The sequence below is a fragment of the Carassius auratus genome, chromosome 22 (assembly GCF_003368295.1).
Source record: "Carassius auratus strain Wakin chromosome 22, ASM336829v1, whole genome shotgun sequence".
Classification (NCBI taxonomy): domain Eukaryota; kingdom Metazoa; phylum Chordata; class Actinopteri; order Cypriniformes; family Cyprinidae; genus Carassius; species Carassius auratus.
The window spans coordinates 24,014,149-24,034,755 of record NC_039264.1 but is presented as its reverse complement, the minus strand read 5'-3'; the positions used below and the strand labels follow the sequence as shown (position 1 = coordinate 24,034,755).

Below are 20,607 nucleotides of genomic sequence, written 5' to 3'. Positions count from 1 at the left end.
ACACAAAGCATGAAGACACCGGAGATGAACCGCTGTTTTTGTAAGATAAAGCTAAAAACCATTTGAAACATTTTTGCAGGATTCTAAGCGGAAGTACTTTAAATATTAAAATAAAAACCCCCCAGACTGGATGTTCCAGACAAGCCCGTGCTGTGGTGAACTCAGAGAGTGAGTGTTGTGGTGTTACTCTGACTGATGTTTAACGCTGCCAGCGAGCTTGTGGGCGCTTCCTCTGCTTCCTCGAACTCGGGCGGCTCGCTCTCAGGGGGGGCGGGGGGGTCACTGTTGGGGTTTGAGCTGGAGGGACACTGCAGGTTCACGAGGAGCACGGGTGGTCTCATTTGGGTTTCAGTGGTAGAGTCGAGTGCCTGGTCTGTAGGACTGGGGGGCTGAAGATCACCTCTGGTCTGTTCCTCGTCTGCTTCCGAATCCGAGTCCAGACTGTGTTCCAGAGAACCAAGCGTTCCCGTCGAACTCTCTGCTGATATATGACAGATCACTGTAGATATTATATATAATATCTTTTATTATTTGATTGAATGCAAAACTTATCATTGAAATTACTGTATGAATAACTAGACAAGTAATATGAATAAGTCAAATGAAGATAAACACCTACAGAGTATATATATAAAAAAATTAAAATAATGGTGATTTAAATATAAATCTTACATTTACATTAATATATTGGTATTTACATTAAAAATACAACATGAAAAGCAAATGAAAATAGAATACAAAGTGTAAAATATGCATTTAAAAATGGTTTAAAATATTAATAAGGTTATATTTTTTTATTAAAAGGGGGAAAAGGAAAAATGAAGATACAATAGAAATACAATTCTAATATTTCTAAATATTAAAATAATGCTGTAATTGAATTTTACACACACACACACACATATACATAAATATGAATTTGAAATACATTTAATATGAAAGGCTTATGTGTGTGTGTATATAATATGGCCAAATAAAGTGAACAACTTACAAAGTTATTTAAAAATTATGACTATATAAAATATATTAAAAATAAATTGATATGAATTCAAACAAATTAAATGTATAACATTTAAAACAATTAAAATATCAAAAGATAAATCAAAATACACAATGCATCTGAAGAAAGTAAATCAATAATATTAGGAATAAAAGTCTGTAATACCATGGCCCTCTAACTTGTCCGTCTCTGCAGCGCCGGGTTCATCTGCGACTCCTCGTTCATCATTCGAACAGTGCTCTTCTACATCAATGCTGCTTTCCTGCAAGGAGCAAAACATCACATTTGTTCTGCATTAACAGGTTAACCAGCGGACCTCCCATTAAAAGGCACCGCTTGCACAACAGGAGAGATCTGATCAACTGCGTATGAATCTCAGACCTGCTGTAGAGACTGTGTGTGGGCGCTGCTGGCGCTTGCAGACCGACTGGAGTCCGAATGGAAAATGGTGGGATAAAACACAATGAGGGTCTCCACTATGCGGGCCTGATATGGGTAGTCCACCAGAGACGACAGAGACACCGTGGCCCCTGAGGGCCGGGGCCGCATCAGTGAGGGGCCAAACACGATCCCCAGATTACTCGGGCTCATCTTATTGTCATCTTCCAGTTCTGCAATCCTGAAAACAGAGGGACATTAACCAAATAATCAGTGTTTGATAAACCGAGTTTGGCCGAGTCAGAAATGTGAGAGGAAGTCAATTCTAGGCTCTGTACCTTCTCAGGTGGCGTGCTATGTAGCGCAGAGTGGCGGTGTTTGGTCTGGGCAGCTCTTTGAGGAGGTTCTTGAGCCTGCCCACGAGGGCCAAGAGTTCAGGGTCTGTCTCAGGGCCGAGGTCCACCAGGTCGGGCCCTTTGCCCGTCTCTGCTCCCTCTGGGCCCACTACAGCCAGACTTTCCTTCGCTAGACCCATCAGACTATTGTAGAGACGAAAGGGCATGATGGGCTCTGGAAGCTGAGGAACAGACAGAAATACAAAATAAGGATGTAACAACTGACTTCATGTGACCATATGAGGATATGAAAGCCACTGCTAACAATGAGTGCAGCTTACTGTCACAGGGAACAGTTAAAGGATCTGTTGAACAAAAATGCAGTGTTGTAATATATTAAAATATTATATATTATATATTAAATGTTTTTAATATAAATATTCAGAATTTTTGTGAATGAAAAAGTATTATTGTTAATTATGAATTATTAATATAACTGTGCTTGACGAAGACCTGATGGTCAAAACGTTACATCATTAAATACATTTTATGGATCATTTACATCAGCGTGTGGACAATGAGTTTGGATTTTTGCTTTATTAACATAACTGAAAAAAATAAATAAGTCACATTTGGGGAATCCAAAAATGCTAATTGTTACTTTTCTATTAATAACGTAATTTTTAATGTAATAGAATGCTATAAACATTATTATTAATAAATCAGATAATTTTTATTTATAGTAAAGTTTTTAATTAAAATTTAAATACATTTGGGTTATTTGAGGGAACTCTACAAATGCAAATTTTGTTATGATGAGGTTTAATATAATATATTCAGATTTATAATGTGATTTAAGAGAACAATGTATAAATGAATTATTTCGATTAAGTTGCATTAATAAATACAAAACAAATGATATTATATTAAATTAGTTTCGTTTAGGTGAACCAAAAATAATATAATATAATATTACAATATAATTTTTTTTAAGTTTTCGTATAATAGAGAAAATATAGAAAACCCCAAAATGCCATTTCCACAATATTATGATGCATGTGGTGATGCAGTGGTGGCTCACCTGCCGCAGGTACAGCTTCAGTACGTTGCTGATGTCGTGTGGCGAGGACTGTGACAGCTCCACCAGCTCTTTGCCGTTCTCAAACGCCTGGCACAGCTTCTCCACCCGCGTCTTCACCCCATTCACGCGATAAATACCCTGACAGAGAGGAGGACCATCAGCACGATCCTGCATTTCTATTGGCCGAGACCTGCTGGATCTCAACGTACCTTCATTCTCAACGCTCTTCTCTCGATCTCGCCGATGCACTTCTTGATGATGAAGGGGATGCCGTCAGGACTGTTGCCGGACACCTGAGAGAAATCCTGCCCGAACAGCTGAAGGCGACCCTGGAGCTTCTTGTGGCCGCACTGAATGGCCAAAGTCTCCAAGCAGCGCTTGTGACAGGCCAGGAAACACTGCCAAGAGCAAATCAGACTTTAGAGGAGCAGCTCACCCCAAAATGGAAACTGTGTCATTACTCTGTTTCAAACCATAAAACCTTTGTTTATCTTCAGAACACAAATTAAGATATTTTTGATGAAATCTAATATTTTTGACAATCATGCAAGGATCCTTGCAGTCTATAGAGGGTCAGAGAGCTCTCGGAGTGCATTAAAAAATATCTAAATGTGTTCTGAAGATAAACGAAGGTCTTACGGGTTTGGAACGACATGAAGGCGAGTAATTAATGACTGAACTTTCGTTTTTGGGTGAACTATTCCTTTAATATCCCGGCTTATTTCAAACACGATGCCCAAATGCAGCCGGCGTGACCTCACCTCCTCGCACTCGGCTCCCTGGAAATAAACGTAGCTGTCACATTCTCTGCACTTGGACGGGGAGCGCAGTTTGCGCAGTTTGTGCGTCTGAGCGGCTTTCGACAGACCCACGTTCCTGAACGGGCCCGTGGGCACCACGATCTCAGGCTCGATGCCGTTTATATCTGGAAAACGTTGAGCAGACCGTGAGAAACTGGAGGACAGGCACAGATTAGAAAGGAAAACACTTGTGCGCTATTTTGTCTTACTTGGCGTTTCAAAGGAAGTAACATTTGAGTCTTTCTCATCTGCGTCTTCATTTGATGACATGGTTCCTGTAGATGATGTTCGGGTCATTTTACTTATGTCACCTAGAGAAAAAAAAAATACAATAAAAACTGTTAATGCAAATTGAAAATATATTATACACACACTTATTTTTATTAGTTAGGGGTGTAATGGTACATGTATTTGTATCGAAAATTGTCGGTATGGGTCTTCGGTTCGATACAAATCATTAAATTTTCAGGAAATCAGACAATACAGGCCTTTTTTTATGGTATTTGATGTGGCGCGACATATCGCTGTAAACTAACGCCTCACTCCTAACGGACAGAAGCACAGAACGCAATCATCCCTTCATCTTTATTACTACTTTTAATGCAAAATATACAGGAATGAACATCTCACCCCTTGCGTAATCGCTCAATAGGCCTATAAGCGTTTCAAGCGTCGAAAGAGCTTGCAAGCAAAACATCACGTAGCATTTAATTTACCTCAGGCAAGTCTTCAGTGTCCATAGCTAGAGAAATGCGGTCTAGAGAAGAGCATTTTGTAAAATATTACACTTTAGGCCTATATTTCATCTTTTTTTTTTTTTACCGGTTAATGAGGTCTAAATTAATGCATACATTTAAATTAATATTTTGTGAAACAAGTTATGACCCTGTAAATTACTACATTTCAACAACAAATACAAATTGGATAATTTAAAGTCAAGTAAATTTTATTTTTTCGAAATGATTGTGTATACAATTTTATAATTTGAGTGTTGAAGTTAAAAATAGATCGTAACTGAATTCAAGTCTAATGGAATAGCCTAATGGAAAAGAGCTCTGTATAGTTTGGAGCAAAAGTTGAGGTAGATTTTTTTCCCCAAGAAAATTTGTAATTAAATTTCCTTAAAGAAAGAGCCATTTGTTCTGTAAACCATTGTAAAAAAAACAAAAACAAACCCATTTAGTTTTTTCCTCCTGTTGTACTGAAACATACTGAACAGCGACGTCAAAACCAAAGTATGTAATCAATCATCATGTTTGTTTACCGTTATACCCCCCCCCCCCTTTTTTTGTTTTGTTTTATTAGTCATGGCAGGAAGTTGTACCTGTGCTGGTAGTGGGGGATCCCAGGCCACTTCCTCCTCCCACACTGTCTGTGTCGCTCACTGTGGAGCCCCAGGATTTGTGGGTCATTTGACCTCGAGCTGAAAAGTAACACAATTCACAATCATTCGTGCAACTATTTTAGATATTCATTACATGCCAAAAAAAAAAAAAATCTAATCCAAACAAGCACCTCTTTATATATCACTGCACATACCTCTCTTGTGTTCCTCTTTGTGAGAGGCGCTCGTATCTCCCGTTTCTCCAGCGGTGGGCGGGGCTTCAGCACTACTGTGAGCTTCAGCGCTGTCTGCACGAGCTCTGACTGACGGCCTGAATTCAAGACAATACAACACCTCACTGTAGTATTCACATCCACTTCCATCATATTCCATGTCTAAAAGCAAGAGGACTGTTTTTTACTGGCTGGAGGAGGCAGAGTAGGCCTCAAACTCGTAATGCGTCTCGGGCTCTTCGCTCATCTGAAGGTCTTTGACGTGCGTGGCGTACTGCTGTCCCGGGTCGTACAGTTTACTGCTCTCACACAGCGTCTGATAGTGCACCGGCAGCGCTACCGTCTGCATGTGCATGATCTGGTAGTAGGAGATGGTGGCCTGGAAAGAGTTTCACACGGTTAAAACTGCTCAAGATGGATTTGTATTTAAAAGTTTTCTTGGTGAGAATTTTTTTTGACCATGTTAATCTGAGTACTGCATGAACGGGCCATTGATCAAGTATACACACAATACTACAGAAAAACAACCTTAAAAAGGTCTCATTCCAAACATTTAGCGAGTTTAAAGTCAACTTTATGACTTTGAAATTGACTAGCCATAAATATTACCAGCCATTAAACTCTATTTTAAAATAGATTCTTAATTATATTTTCTATATTGAAGATATTTCATTTGAATTCTGCATTTTGAAATTATACATTTGCCATATTTTGCTATTTCCTCAATATAAATGCTTCAAAAATATTTGCCTCATTAAAAAAAAGGTCCTTAAATACATTTGCGGTCCACAACAACAACAACAACATGCTGCTATACAAGTTTCAAAATGAAAAAGTACAGAATAAATATTTTCTTAAAAATATATTTGCTGGATCTCAAAATACTCCCAAAAGTATCTGCTTTATATAAAAATGTCTTTAAATATTTGCTACATTTAGAAATATCCTTATATACACATTTTCTGTGTTTAAAAACAGAGAAATTCAAAAATACCGAAAATACACATTTTATATTACAAATATCTATCCATCCGAGCTGGATTGCAAAATATTAATACTTGTTGTATTTTTTTATTTTTTCCCTTACAAATTTGCTGTCATTTTGCATACTTCCCTGATATATTTACTATGTTTTGAAATATTTCCCTTGTATTTTATAATGTGTACTTTAAATTGATTTTTGGGTCACAGTCTAAGCGAGTCTTGTACAAAATACCCTCCGAAAAAAAAACAAAAAAACTTGTGTTGCTCCTCAATTTCATTTGTCGGTTTTTTTAATACATTTTTCATATAGAGATGTAAAGATTAATAAGTAATGGATAAAACCGGTTTTATTTTATCTAGTGAGTGTGAAGTGTTTACCGAGCGGATGGTCTGGTCGCTCTGTTTGATGACCTCCTGGATCTGCCGCAGGACCGTGACCTTCATGTGCTCCAGCTCCTGGTGTTGAGTGGTGGCATCTGCGATACACGTCCGGTACGTGGCCTCGGCCTCCTCAGCCTGAGACCCACACAAAAACACAACCCGTTAACCACTGAACCTCCGTTCCTGCAAAAATATGAGAGATGCATTGTGGGAGTGCCGAGTCGGACCTTGTTGCGGGCCTCTTCCTCCAGCCGTTTCTTCTTGTCTACAGTTTTGGTGGTAGAACTGCCGCCCTCCTCCCTGTTAGCCGCCGTCCTGGCCTTGTCGTACTCCTCGCAGCGGGTCATGTAGACCTGCTTGGCCCTGCGAAGGTTGGCTTCACACTCCATCTGTGTTCAAACACACAACAACCCTTACAGACCTGCGCTGCTAGCGTCTCATATGGTTTAGTGCATGTAGACTCCTCCTGGCTATATAAGTGTTCTGGTAGCTCATAAGAGGGATAAAAGGAAACGTTACCAGTTTTCTCTTGGCCTTCAGCCACTGTTCCTTGATCTCCTTGCGCTTCTTCTCATGCTCTTGTTTGCGGAGCAGCAGAGGCTGTGGATGAACAAAGCACGCGATGCTTCACCGCAAAATACTTCATGCTACAGATTTCAAGATATTAAAACTATGACTGAACAATTAGAACAAAATGTAACTTAACGATGAAGATTACAACATATTAAAAGGAGTAAGGAAAGAAAGGAAGAAAAGCATTTTAAAGTCTCATTCAGATCGTTTTCACAAGAGCCACCATCGTCAACAATAAAAATACATGCATACAGTACAATAGTATGTTTAACAGTATTTACTAATAAAAATTGATCAAATTAGCACACTAATCTAACTTATTGCTAATTTATCTTATGGTTAACGTGATAGCTGAAGAGTTATGTTAGAAAGAATGGCAACTGCTTAGCATGCAAACCTATTAGCACACTAAGCTAACTAGCATAAGTCAGCGAAACACAAGCAGGGTAAATTTCTGAACCGTTTTCTAAATTTATGAATGTTTTTGCAAAAAAAAAAAAAAAACCACCTTATATTTCTGGAATACTAGGTGGTGCAGTGTTCAGTCTTCTCGGGTACCTTCAGAACATGCTGATGGTGATTCCTATCGAATTTTGCACCAGTGTCAAATCGTTTAAAAGCTATTGCAATTGATGAATAAATACAGAATGGCGGACAACATGATTTTCGGACAAATTGTTCAACACAAGCAAAAATGTCTTTCATCTCAAGACCTGGAGCCGTTGACAACTTTAGAATGTAGCATCAGAACAAAGTTTCATTTCGATTGATCAAAGTTTGGACAAAATACAGCCTCTGAACCAATTTTGGGTAAGCATAGTTAAAGGGAGAGTTCACTCAAATGAAAATTGTGTCATTAATGACTCATCCTCATGTCGTTCCAAACCCGCAAGACCTCCGTTCATCTTCAGAACACAAATTAAGATATTTTTGATGAAATCCGAGAGCTTTCTGAGCCTCCCATAGACAGCAAGGATACTACCATGATCAAAGTCCAGAAACATAGCAAGGACATTGTTAAAATAATCCACGTGACATTAGTGGTCCAACCGTAATCTTAGAAAACTATGAGAATACCTTGTGTGCAAAGAAAACAACAACTACTTAATTCAACAATTTGTCTTCTCTACATCACCCTATAGCTGCATTTTGGAGAGTATCACATACTTAAACAACGTATGCGGTTCTGCGTCACCTGGTCCACGCAGATGTGCTTTGATCTGAATGAAAACAACGTAAATGGAGCCATTTGTGTTCTGAAGATGAATGAAGGTCTTACGGGTTTGGAACGACATTAGGGTAATGACAATTTTCATTCTGGGGTGAGTTATACCTTTAAGTTCAACACATCAAAACTTGAACAAAAGATGTATTTCAAAAGATCAAAGATCATCTAAGCCAATTTTCGGAAGAATTGGACAAATTTTGTTGGAGTAGTGGTGAAAAAAAATGGAGTACTGTAATGTGCAGAGTCTTAATGTAACCTATTAAACAGAAGCAGCATGAAGAGTGTAATCAGGTGTACAAAGTTACATTTTTCAAAGGGTTCAAAAGTTATAACCATTTGAAAAGTGAATTTCTGAACTGTTGGTGGTCCTATAGAGTTGGTAAGTTCACCACTCATGACCATAAATACAACCGTGCCAATTTTCTTCATGTTCCTTCTTATGGTTCATATGGTTGCCATAATAATATAAGTGCAAAAGGTGGACATGTTGGTGTTGTACCATGATGAAGGTCTGGTTGTGCAGGGTGGAGGCCGCCTGATGCATCCCATTGCTCTGCTCCAGGTCCTGCTCCAGAGCCAGAGAGTAGATGGAGAAGAAGGGCATGTGTGGCTGATGGACGAAAAAAAGAGACGCATGAGGAAGAAAACAAAGCAATCCTGAAGACTTCAAAGAATCAGAGCGAGGCTAGCTCTCACCTGTGTGATGGTCTGTTTACAAGACTGATAGATCCTTTGTAAGCCCTTGGAGAACTCCACCTCTGTACAAACATTAACTAATAAAGATTCACTGCAATTTAAGATGTCAAAGATGAAGTAAAAATAAACAAGCAAAATATAAGGAGCAACAGGACATGGCTCAACCAGTCAGGATTTAAAATCAGAACTACGTTTTATTCAGAACTATATAAAACTTATTTCAGTCTCTTATATAATACTTAAAATCTAATTTTACCTCCAACCATCACATCACTGAATCCAAACGTGATCCTACCTAATGCAAGCTTCCTCTCAACATAGCCGATCAGATCCTTGATGTATTTAGAGATGGTTTTAGCGTACGTCAGAGCCGAGTCTACTCCTCCTTCACTGCGCTGCAGGATAATGTCTACCTCTTCAGCGCTCCTCGCTGCCAACACACACACACACACACACACACACAATAGAATTATGGGAGTTTCACTTTAGGAAAAAATACATTTGTAGAACTGAGAAAAAAAAAACTTTGTTTAGCAGAAGACAAGTTATGTTAATAAAACTAGTCATCTAAAAATGTATAATAATAATAATAATAATAATATTTATTTGTGCATGCATGTATAATAGCAGAACATACATTTAAAATTAGAAAATAACTATCATTATCACAACAATACTACCTCTAATAAATATATTTAAAAATAATGTGTTTAAATATATTCTGCCTTATCTGTAAGTTTGCATATTTGTAAGGAACTTTTAAAGTAATTAAGTTTGCATATTTAAACAAGTTATCTTAATAATAATTTTATTAAAGATAAAATTGTTAATATTTTTTAATTTAAATATGTTCTGCATGAGATTTAGTAAAGATCTCTTATATAATATTCATGTATGCATTCATTTATTTGTTTGAGATCTTTACAAAATCTCCTGCAGAACATTTAAAATGATGAATTATATTATAGTTATTTTTATTATAACAATACTACTACTACTAATAATAATAAACAAATGTATTTATCTCAATATTATTCATGTTTTGCAGGAGATTTTAGAAAATAATGTATAAATAAATACTATTAGTTCTATTAAATTCTTAAAATGTTCTGCAGAACACAGTTCTCTTAAAAAAAAAAAATCATTTAAAATATATTCTGCACAAGACTTATTAAAACATAGCATCACAATTATTATCTGCTCAATAAATGAATAAAAAAAAAAAATTGTCATCACAAAACAACTATATCAGTGCATTCCGACCTGCTTTTCTGTATTTCTGAATTTGTCAAAACAATGTACCCAGCTCAGATGAATCACTCCGTGTGTGTGAAGACTCATGACCCGAGAGGTTCTCCATAGACTGAACATTCAAAGAGAACAAACACACAAATATTTAGATCATACATTGGGTCACATACACATTGGTCATGTGTGTTCATGTGAGTCTTATTTCAGAGGAGGACGACTGCGTCACAGAGCAGTGACTCTAATCACAGAACGCCAATTTCAGGAAGTCAAACCCTGCTGCCAACATCCTCTCTGAACAGAGACTGACACACTCACCCTGCTCTTCTCAGACGGCAACACCGACAACAGCGTGCTGCTGTCCACCTCTCCCATCAGCAGCTCAGACACACTGACAAAACACACAGACAACAACAAGAAGTGAAAAACTCGGACTCCAGCAGAGGATTAGATGCCAGCTCTCAGCTTCCTCTTTGCTTGGTTTTTGCCACAGAAACACAGTCACATTGCACTGCTGCATGATTTAAGGTTTTAGTCACAGGAAATTAATGCAAGGCATGAACAAGACCATTTGAGCAACATTTGGTGCTGCCATTCAAAAAAATGTATTGATACGATTATGAAAAGTTGAAGTGACAACAACAGCAATACTACATGAGAGATGATAATTATCAGATCTTTGAGGGTTTGGGGCTGTTAGCGTAAGAGAGCAGAAGCCACAGATCAACTTCCTGTTTTTTCTGTAGAGCTTCGATTAATGTCAATGATCTAAAAGAGCATTTTGAGAGAGATGATTTCATAATGTACACAAAGTATGCTGTATGGCACTGCAGTCTGGTGTATGATTTATTTAGACTGGTAAAAATCTAATTAAACTAAATCATGAACAAAATAAACCAAAGTAAAAAAAAAAAAAAAAAAAAAAAGGAACAAAGTGCTTTTTCCTTCTTAAATTAATTGAACTATATAAGCTCAACCAATAAATAGTCCTGTTCACTCAAGGGGAAATTGTTCCTTTGGAAATTATTTTAAAATATTTATTCATTTAGTGATTGATTTAAATGCATTTAGATTAATACGTTCCAAAAGAATGTGCTAGTTCCTGGAAGAAATCGAAAAGTGGATAAATGGATAAAAACCAAATTGTAATAAAAAAAAAACAAGATTGTTGCCACATGACCTCAGCGTCCAACCGCCATTGGGTTATTTTGATTAGGTAAGAAAAAAAAAAAAAAAGATACAATAAAAACAAAAGTTATCTGCTTTTGTAAATAAACTTAATGTGGGGTCTAATAATAATAAATATATATATATATATATATATATATATATATATATACACATACACACACACACGGACCTGGACCTGTTGTTATAAAAGCTGCAGTGTTAGATTCATTTTTGAGTCAAATCTCAAACTTGTCCTATGGTGTGGCTGTCTCAAGTGTGGTTCAATAAATTATAAACTTTTATAAATGAAAAGAAAAGCATCAAGTGTTAATAAAGACCTCCGGAATATTTTTACAAGTGTCTATTTTAGTAAATGGTTATAATTCTTTGTCCTCCAAACGTGTGAAAACATAGGAACTAGTTACATTTAGTCTCTGAAACCCATGTCCTCTGGTGCAACACCACATCCTTATTTTATATCGACCAATTCCGGAGAAAACCATAATTAGTTGAAGGACCCCATTCATGATCGTGTTACTGAAGCCCATGACATGAGCACATGGTCCTTTCGGTCTCAGAATTGTTCAAATATTTTACTTTTTTGGAACCAGAGCAAAAAAAGTGTTGTTTTGTTGTTCTTTGGTGTGACTGCCCTAAATTATATTTTTTTTTATTAAAAACTACATGGAAAATTATGCAAATGTGTCTTGCTCACCGCTAATGACAGGTTAGCTCGGAATAGCAAGGTCATTAATTGACATTTTTTTTAAAAAAGCACTTTAAATCAGACTTAACTCCTTTTTATACAATTTTCAGTGCTCTTACATGCAATAATTACATTAAACTATTTTCTGATGTTTTTAACAAAACTTGTACTGTTATAAAGTGTCGTGAAAATAATTATAAAACCTGATGCTTTGTTTTTGAGACCGAATGAACTGAGGGAGAGAACGTAGTGGAAGAGAGGACACGGAAATATAGACTAAATTAACAGGGATCAGCGCAGAAGGGAGAAGATCGGAAGAAACAATGCAGAAAGTAAATATAAATCAAAAGATGCCTTAAATAATCCATTCAAATCTTAATGAATATAAATCATATTTAGCTTTGCCACACATGCAGCAGGGGGCTAGAAGAGTTTCAGTAACATACTGATTGACTAAAAGACTGGATTTTGTTTAAATTTTTTGTGCGTTAAAAACCCCTAAAAACAAACATTAATATATCTCTATTTAATTTTGACACAAATCATAACTACCATTTCTGTCCTTTAGTGTGACATAGCGTGACACACATAATAGAACCACAGATTTGTTTCTTTTCTAAAAAAAATAATAATAATTTATATATATATAATTTTATTTTGCAGTAGGCGAGACATATCACTCAACTTTAAAGGGTATAATTTTCAGCAGTTTTGAACAAATGACAGCAAAATTTGTCTTGAAAATGCTCCAACAAGTCATAAAAAAAAAAAAAAAGTCGTCTAACAAAGATCTGTCTTGCTATTTCTGTATTGTAGATTTTTGCTATGTCACACCATAGGACAAATTTATGGTACATTTCAGTAAAAAAAAAAAAAAAAAAAGCAGTGAAAGAAGAGGTTAGTGACGCTTTATATTTTCTCAAAGATCAGATGTCACACTTCATAAATATATGCATAAACACCACTGGCAGGTCAATCAAAATAAATACTTCAAAGAATAAATGCTAAAACAAATTGGGTAAAATTACTTTCATTTTCATTACGCTCCATTTACTTTCATTTATCACATCTGAAATGGAAACTCAAGTAGAGTGCATTGTAGGATACAGTATTCATTAAATACAATACTGCTCTCTGGTTGTATACTGCACATTTTGGTAAATGTACTATTAAATCCAGGTAATCTATTCATACAGCAAAGTGGTGCACACACACACACACACACAAAACCTGGTAGAATTTATTTTAACCTTATACAACTAGAAAAAGTGAGGGATTGGATGGACCTGAAAACATTTTATTATTATTTTTTTTTTTTTTTATTGTGCCATTGTTTTTCCACCGTTTGTGTGTTTGAGTTTTTTCTGCCAGGCCCCCTTTTTGTAGAGAATATTTTCAAGGCCCTTTTTTGGAAAGTCTCTTATGCTCACCAAGGCTACATTTATTTATTAAAATACAGTAAACATTGTAATATTGTGAAATATTGTCAATTTAAATTATTTGAATGTTTTAACTAGAGCTTGACCGATATATCGGCCGATATTTAGCTTTTTCCCAAATATCGGCATACATGTTCTTCTGTTTGACCGATGCGTTTGTGGTGGGACTTATTTTTGACGAAATTTGAAATCATGAATATAAACGCATCCACGTTATAGCAAAATCCATATCGTGGAACAACAGAATACCGGTAGTCACGTTCATACCAGTATAGCGACCACCCCTATCTCTGAGTAAAAAAAGTTTGCACAATTATGAGATCTAAAGTCACAAGTACTTTTCCCCAGAGCGGCAGATAGCGTGATCCGCTGACGAGAGCTTCATACTCACTTGCTGCTAAAGGCTACAGCGATGGTCTCGATGGCCTTCTCAAAATCTTTCTTGTCTGCTTCATTGCACACTTCATAGTGGTATCCTGAAGTCAAAGACAAAAAAAAAAAAAAGGTGTTAGTAAATTGCTTAAAGGGGTCATATGGTGCATGAAGAAGATCTGTAAAGTTGAAAAAAAAATATATAATAATAATCAAATCCAAATAAATATTCTTTATAAAAGTTAAGTCAACCATGCCCTCCTAAAAGACCTCATTCAAACACGCCCCACATGATGTGTCCTGCACATTTTATGGGAGGACCGTTTCCCGAACCATAGCCTACAATGCCGTTTACACAAAAAAGCAGTTTCTGCAGTTGGGCAGTTCCAACTTTGGAACGACAGTCTGGCGCTTCTGACACGCAGCCTGTAAGTACCTTTTCATATGTAAAGAATTTGCCACTGATGATTCAAACGCGAGTTTTGAGCAGTGTAGAGTAGCGCTTGTTGTTTGACGTTTCTCAGATCACAAATGCAGACATGGTTTTATCTTCACAACGCGCGATACACAAACCATAAAAAGACAGTACAAGTAATTATGATCAGTAATTAGGTGCCCACTGGATGCAACAAATACCTTTTTTGTAATGGGTTCTATTGGTTGTGTCTCGTCAAGCCGGGAGACAGCATCACAGTATGGTGAGGAGCGTAACATTTCCGTCCCATGCTTGATTTTTTCGACCAATCACAAAGCACTGGATAACGGGCCAATCAGAGCTCAACTTACTTTTTAGAGTGATTTCATTAAGGCGGGGCATAGAGGAGCAACAGTAATGTAAATTGTGGAAAATGTGTTTTTTGAACCTTAAACTGCATTAACACATTGCATTACACCAAATAAATGTCCTTTTTAGCAACATAATTTGACCCCTTTAAAATGACAGAATCTTATTACTGCTGTAGAACGGCTGTAAATGGCTGCTCTAACCTTTGACCTGTGAGATGAGCTTGCCGGCAGCGGTGAGCGTCTCCACAGTGTTGAGGAGAGGGTACATGCTGATGACCTGCCGCAGGATGCGCAGAACTTCCCCCAAACACTCATGGGCCAATGGACGCCGGTTCTCCTGTTTGTCTGCCAAAACCATAAACAACGTTATCATCAGACTCTTGACAGCTTAATATAAACATCTAGATTACAGCCACACAAGCTTCAAGAAGTTAAGACTTCTGCTTAAACTTAATTTGATTTTTGTGCCAAATGATAACTCTTCACACAGTGTTATCAAATGAGCAAAACTATAATTCAATATCTGGGCCATATTTCATCAAGCAAGCAAAAAAATAAAAATAAAAATAAAATAAAATAAATGAAATGATTAGGAAGAATAAATCTGTAATTTCACCCCATTTGAAAATAAATACCACAACGTAAAAACAGACAAAAACAAATACAAGTTATAAAAAAATAAAATAATCGGGTTCATATTTTAACCCATAAGAAAAAAAAGCCAAAACGACATAAGTAAATAAATACAGTGTTCATATTTTCACCCTACATGATACAAAAAGATTATAAATAACTTATAAAGAAAAAAAACTGTTCAGTCTTGTTCAATAAATAATCAAATTATACAAAACAAGAACAAAGAAATAAAAAGCAAATAAAATAAATTGACAGGTTACACTTTCTCATCTTTATCAAAATTTTTCTTCTGGTTTTAGGGCATAATATAACCTAGATATTTCTTCGTGAACCCAGTAACCCTTTAACCGACATGTCAATGTCTATCATGCTGAGAAATATCTGCAGTGATCCCAAAAGAGTCGAGATGATGCAAGACCCTTCATTTGTTCACACAATGTTGCAGTGCTTTCTGGTCTACTGTGACACGTCTACAAGCCACTTCCTCCTTTCACAGCTCTAACTGTAACCAAAAGCAAAAAACACCTCTGACTTGAGTTTCTCTTTGTTTGGTTGAAACTACCCAACTTCTATAGTAATGGGAAGCATGAACAACTGGCTTCCCCCCCCAATCACACAAAGTGGGCCATTTGTGTTCGATTATTAAAAATAATAATAAAGTTGTGGAAATTGTGGCATGAATCAACCATCAAACCCAATGCCAAATGTTTGAAATATGGCAAAATGACTTAAAGATTTATACTAAATTTACTATTATTATTATTAGTAGTAGTAATAAATTAGTTAATTAACATTTATTTTTTGGACAACTATCAAGTATCATATTAATAATTTACTACCATAACATAGAAGTTTTCAAACTTGGAGCAGCAAAAGAATTCATAGGAAAATGAATAGAAATACATTTCTATAAAATTATTAAATATACACAATATAAAATTCCTTGCAACAACAACCTTCAAGAAGAGTGCCTTTGTTGTCTTTTTAGGGGATTTTTTTTTATTTGGATGAACTGAGAAGAGATCCATGCAAATAAATTTTGCATTAATAATAAATTAATTTTCAGTTACACCAGTTCAATCTGAAGAGAAATCATTTTAATCAACTTAATACGCACTTAATATATATATATATATACACACACCATGGTTTTACCGTCACTGTGCTTTTTATGCAGATCCTCTTGGGGAAAAGACCGTTTTGTCTATCTTTAGTGAAATATCAGAAAACTATAACTGATTTTTTGTTATTTATGGGTAGCACTACTACATGCTTGATGCTGAATGACGTTGCTCTACAAGTCCTGAGAGCGGAAGGGGGTGTTTTCTGAGAGAACCGTTTCCCGCCCCAGTGTGGTGCACCACAGGAACTCAGCCTCACTGCAGATACAGGAAGATCAGGGCCTCTTGAGCGAACTCAGCCCCGCCCCTTCTCTGCTCCACGATCACATGATCCTCAGCGGAAGGTGATGTTTGCGTCAGGACGTGCAAAAAGTCATGTGGCATACAAGTATCGAGCACAGTTGGGAGTTTCAAACATGGAAATAAGTACCAGGAAATGTTTCGGAAACATTTCATCCATGTCAACTCAACATAAAAAAAACAACAACCCGTTATTGTAATTATAACGGTAAACAACTTAAAATGCTACGTTAAAAACCTGTTAAATGGTTAACGGTAACTTCTAATTATATAAGGTGAAAAACTCAAATCTTACAGCACTTTATATAACTTTACAGTAAAATACAGACAATCACAAAATTCTTTCAAATGGTGGGACTTAAAAAAAAAAAAAAAAAATTCAAAATCACGAAGACATGCAGATTATTTTAGTGTAATTTATTAGTTTATTTATTTTCCGCTCACATTTTCATGTTTTAATTTTAGTATTTTCGGTGTTTGTAATTTTTTATTGTTATTAGTTTTGTTGTAATTTGGTTAGTTATTTTTAATGCGTCTACGGTTTGATTTCAATGATTTGTATAATAAACATTTTAAAATATACGTTTTAAATAAAGTATTGAATAAGTTACAATTTTGTTTTATTATTAGTTAACATGCATTTAATCAGTTTGTACTTGCATTTTTGCTGACTATTATAACCTTGTTTGTGATGAAGTTTGAATTTTTACAAACTTTTTTTTTATGGTGGTTGTAAGTATATTATCAAATGTATAAAACTAATTTTAGGTATATTATTGTCCACTTTGGAACATTAACGTTATATTAGTCAATTACATGCTTTAACGTGTTCAGTTCATAAAACCTAAAATGTTTCTACCATATTTTTTACGTTACAATTCTGGCAACCACAGCTGCTGGTTTTCACCCAAAACTTCACACATTCTTGTAGTTTATTATCTTATTATCTTACCTTCAAGCACAACATCTTTCAGTTTCTCTACTGCTTTGGCAAACCGCTCCACTATGCGCAACAACGACGGGATGTCTTCCACCTCGATAGTCACTGTAGTCTCGGGTGTCTCTGGCGAGGGACTCTGGGCGATGACGGACTTCCCTGCACCCTTACTGAAAACCCAAGACTGGATTGGGAAGCCTGCGGCACTAGGATTACGACTCAGGGAAGTCGGGCGCTTTAGGGTGCCCATTGGGGACGGACTGCCAACCAGCTTAGTGTGCTGGGCCAAAGGTGTGCCTGGACAGGAAGACGGGACTTCTAGGACAGGGGGAGACAGACTGGAGGATGTATGGGATGAAGAGGTGACTGCATCGACTGCATCTTTCCGAGGCTGTTCTTGAAGAGCAGAGAGCTGTACGATAAAGACAAAAACAAGGATATAGTGTGGGCAAACTGATATACATGACATGTCTTAAGGTAGAAAGTTCATGCGGATAGAACACAAGATGTGTGACTGACTACAATAGACGGCTGTTAGTAAACAGAACTTCTTTACACAAGAGCAATTGTGTAACCGTGGCCTACTTCCTGTCACACCCCGAAGAGCTGATGCCACACTAACTGGCACCGCTGAGGCCTAAAAACGTATTACTCATGCGAGTAAAGATGAATATTAAGCCAAGTTACTGAAAAATCCCATCAATTATTACTAATTTCGACATCGTTTTAGTCAACAAACGAATGATGCAATACAATACATAAACCAATAAGTGTTAACAGGGTGATATCCCAAATTCCAGTTCACTTTTAAGAGAGGATAGAGATATATATAAATAAAATGTTAAAAAAATGATGAAAAGTCGTCATAATACTTGGAATATTACAATATTTCAGTACGACATTTTACGTTTCAAGTTTAAAATGAATACATTTAACGTTTTGCAGTTCACTTTGATCTAATTCATTTTTAAAATAACAAATATTCCTTGTAGACTTATATGAGGTCCAAAGGTAACATGTATAGTAGTTTTACAACTGGTTACGCCACATGACAGGATGCATATCATACACACATGCATATTTCAAGCAGTTACACAAATATTTACTGCTTAAAATATGTATACTGACGAAAAAAGTACTTTAAATACAACCCACCTGTTTGAGCCAGACGTTGGGTCTATTTGGTAAGATGTCCAATTTAGTTTTGCCGTTTGATTTTTTCACTCTCTGACTAGTCGCGTAAGGACTGTAGCTTTTGCTATTAGATCCACGCTTCAACATTTCCAACTTTCGATACGATTACCCATCATATCTCATCCTTCTAATTCAACACATTCAACTGAACCTTAAAAAAAAGCACCTGGAAGTAAATCAGTTCAGGAGAAAAATATTCAAAGTAAGGCAAAACCTGAACTTCTCAACCCCTTGATATCACACGGAGGAAGTTTAGACCGTCCCTTTCTTCCTAATGATCTTTTTAGATAACATAACAGTCTAGATAACCAACTCGAATTCTACTTTAAAACACTGAAAACGTTCTTAAATTTCCCAGCAACGTCGAAAACATGAGCGCGAGGGTGAAATGTCACTCAAGTTGATTGGCAGGAGGAAAAGTCGAGAGATGCTGTGAGACTTACTGATGGAGAGTTGAGAGGGCTGTTTCCTGTTCGGCTCTTCTTTGACATCGAGTGCGTCTTCATCAGTTCCCTTGTCCTTTTAGAGAACATTTTAAGCTTTAGTTGTTTCGATCCGACGCGTATTTCTTTTAATTTATCGTGTAGCCCCCCAGCCCACCCCCCGGCTCCCCATTTCAAAGCGCTGATGCGAGGTTTCCACACTCCGAGCTCGAGCTTGTGTCTCACACCTCTAATATGATCGCACATTGACTGAATCTACTGACACTCATCAGAATAGTCTGAGGCGCATCCGCTTTTTTTTCTCTCGCTGTGACTTTGACAAGTGAAACTGCGTTGCCGTGTATAACTGGATAACATCATGCATGCTCGCTGAGACTTTTAAAACGAGGTTTATGCAATGAATTACATCATTTTACGACAAAAATAAGCTTTGGCCAACTGCCCCACACGTCGTTGTTGTTAATGTCTGTCACCTGCTCTTTAATTAAATTCTAAAACGCCCACTTTCGCGACAAAATCGTATTTTTAACTGCAATTCTTTTTTTTTCATAATGAAATAGGTCTATCTGTGCTAAAGCAATATTGAAATATCTGAGCATAGCAGTTTTAACGCAAACAAATACAAGAAAACCAATCGCAAAATGCAATGATGTATTTTTTAACTGTAAAACACACACACACACACACACACACACACACACACACAAATAGCGATGGCATAGAAAAACCAATTGTGTTCCACAAAGAACCATCTCTTTTTATAATCTGAAGAACCTTCTTTTTACACAAAGAACCTTTTGTGAAACAGAAAGGTTCTTCAGATCTTAAAGGCTCTTTATGAAACCATTTAGACATAAGGTTCTTCTATGGCATCATGAAGCACCTTTATTTTTAAGACTCTCTCTATCTATATAATTTCCTAGGAGTGTATCTCAATTTGCTCCCTTGCACCCTAGGTAGTGAGTCTGTATATCATGTACACAAACTCTTGCAATGAATGCAGTAATTTCAGTAAGAGAACATAGCGAGCATAGATTCTTCCTGGTTTGGGGGATTTTTGTTTTAGGGAAAGAACATTCCAGTTCACTAAAAAAAAATTCATTTTGTTTAAGCAACACTTACAATGACTAGCTTCCTGGTAAATGCTAAAGAAATTTCTTTAAAAATAATAATAATAAAAAAAAAAAAAAAAATTGAGGAGAAGACTTCATAGTAAGATGTATTTTAGAATACTCTTCAACA

General features: G+C 36.4%; 1 protein-coding gene across 4 annotated transcripts; it reads right to left on the bottom strand.

Moving 5' to 3' along the window:
- Nucleotides 1-92: 92 nt before the first annotated feature.
- On the bottom strand, nt 93-19,753 carry LOC113040091 (rho GTPase-activating protein 45-like). Of its 4 annotated transcripts, none has more exons than XM_026198341.1 (23): nt 19,366-19,753; nt 17,744-18,140; nt 14,936-15,079; nt 13,968-14,052; nt 10,580-10,652; nt 10,316-10,376; nt 9,309-9,443; nt 9,014-9,075; nt 8,817-8,927; nt 7,036-7,116; nt 6,744-6,905; nt 6,514-6,651; nt 5,340-5,530; nt 5,134-5,249; nt 4,919-5,017; nt 3,804-3,905; nt 3,556-3,719; nt 3,004-3,192; nt 2,795-2,932; nt 1,717-1,955; nt 1,382-1,619; nt 1,166-1,262; nt 93-499 (listed from the first exon to the last, which is right to left on the bottom strand). In XM_026198341.1, the coding sequence occupies exons 1-23, from the start codon at nt 19,609-19,611 to the stop codon at nt 162-164; spliced, it is 3,606 nt and encodes a 1,201-aa protein (XP_026054126.1). In that variant the 5' UTR covers nt 19,612-19,753; the 3' UTR covers nt 93-161. The 4 variants fall into 4 exon arrangements, with proteins under 4 accessions (XP_026054126.1, XP_026054127.1, XP_026054129.1 ...); XM_026198342.1 differs by having other exon boundaries at nt 93-481; XM_026198344.1 differs by having other exon boundaries at nt 93-478.
- Nucleotides 19,754-20,607: the final 854 nt, after the last annotated feature.

Coding starts and splice junctions, on each gene's coding strand:
- LOC113040091 (XM_026198341.1), bottom strand. CDS start 19,611: ATGTGCGATCATATTAGAGGTGTGAGACACAAGCTCGAGCTCGGAGTG. Junction 3,720..3,803: donor TACTTCCTTTGAAACGCCAA/GTAAGACAAAAT, acceptor AACGTTTTCCAG/ATATAAACGGCATCGAGCCT. Junction 1,263..1,381: donor ACACACAGTCTCTACAGCAG/GTCTGAGATTCA, acceptor TGCTCCTTGCAG/GAAAGCAGCATTGATGTAGA.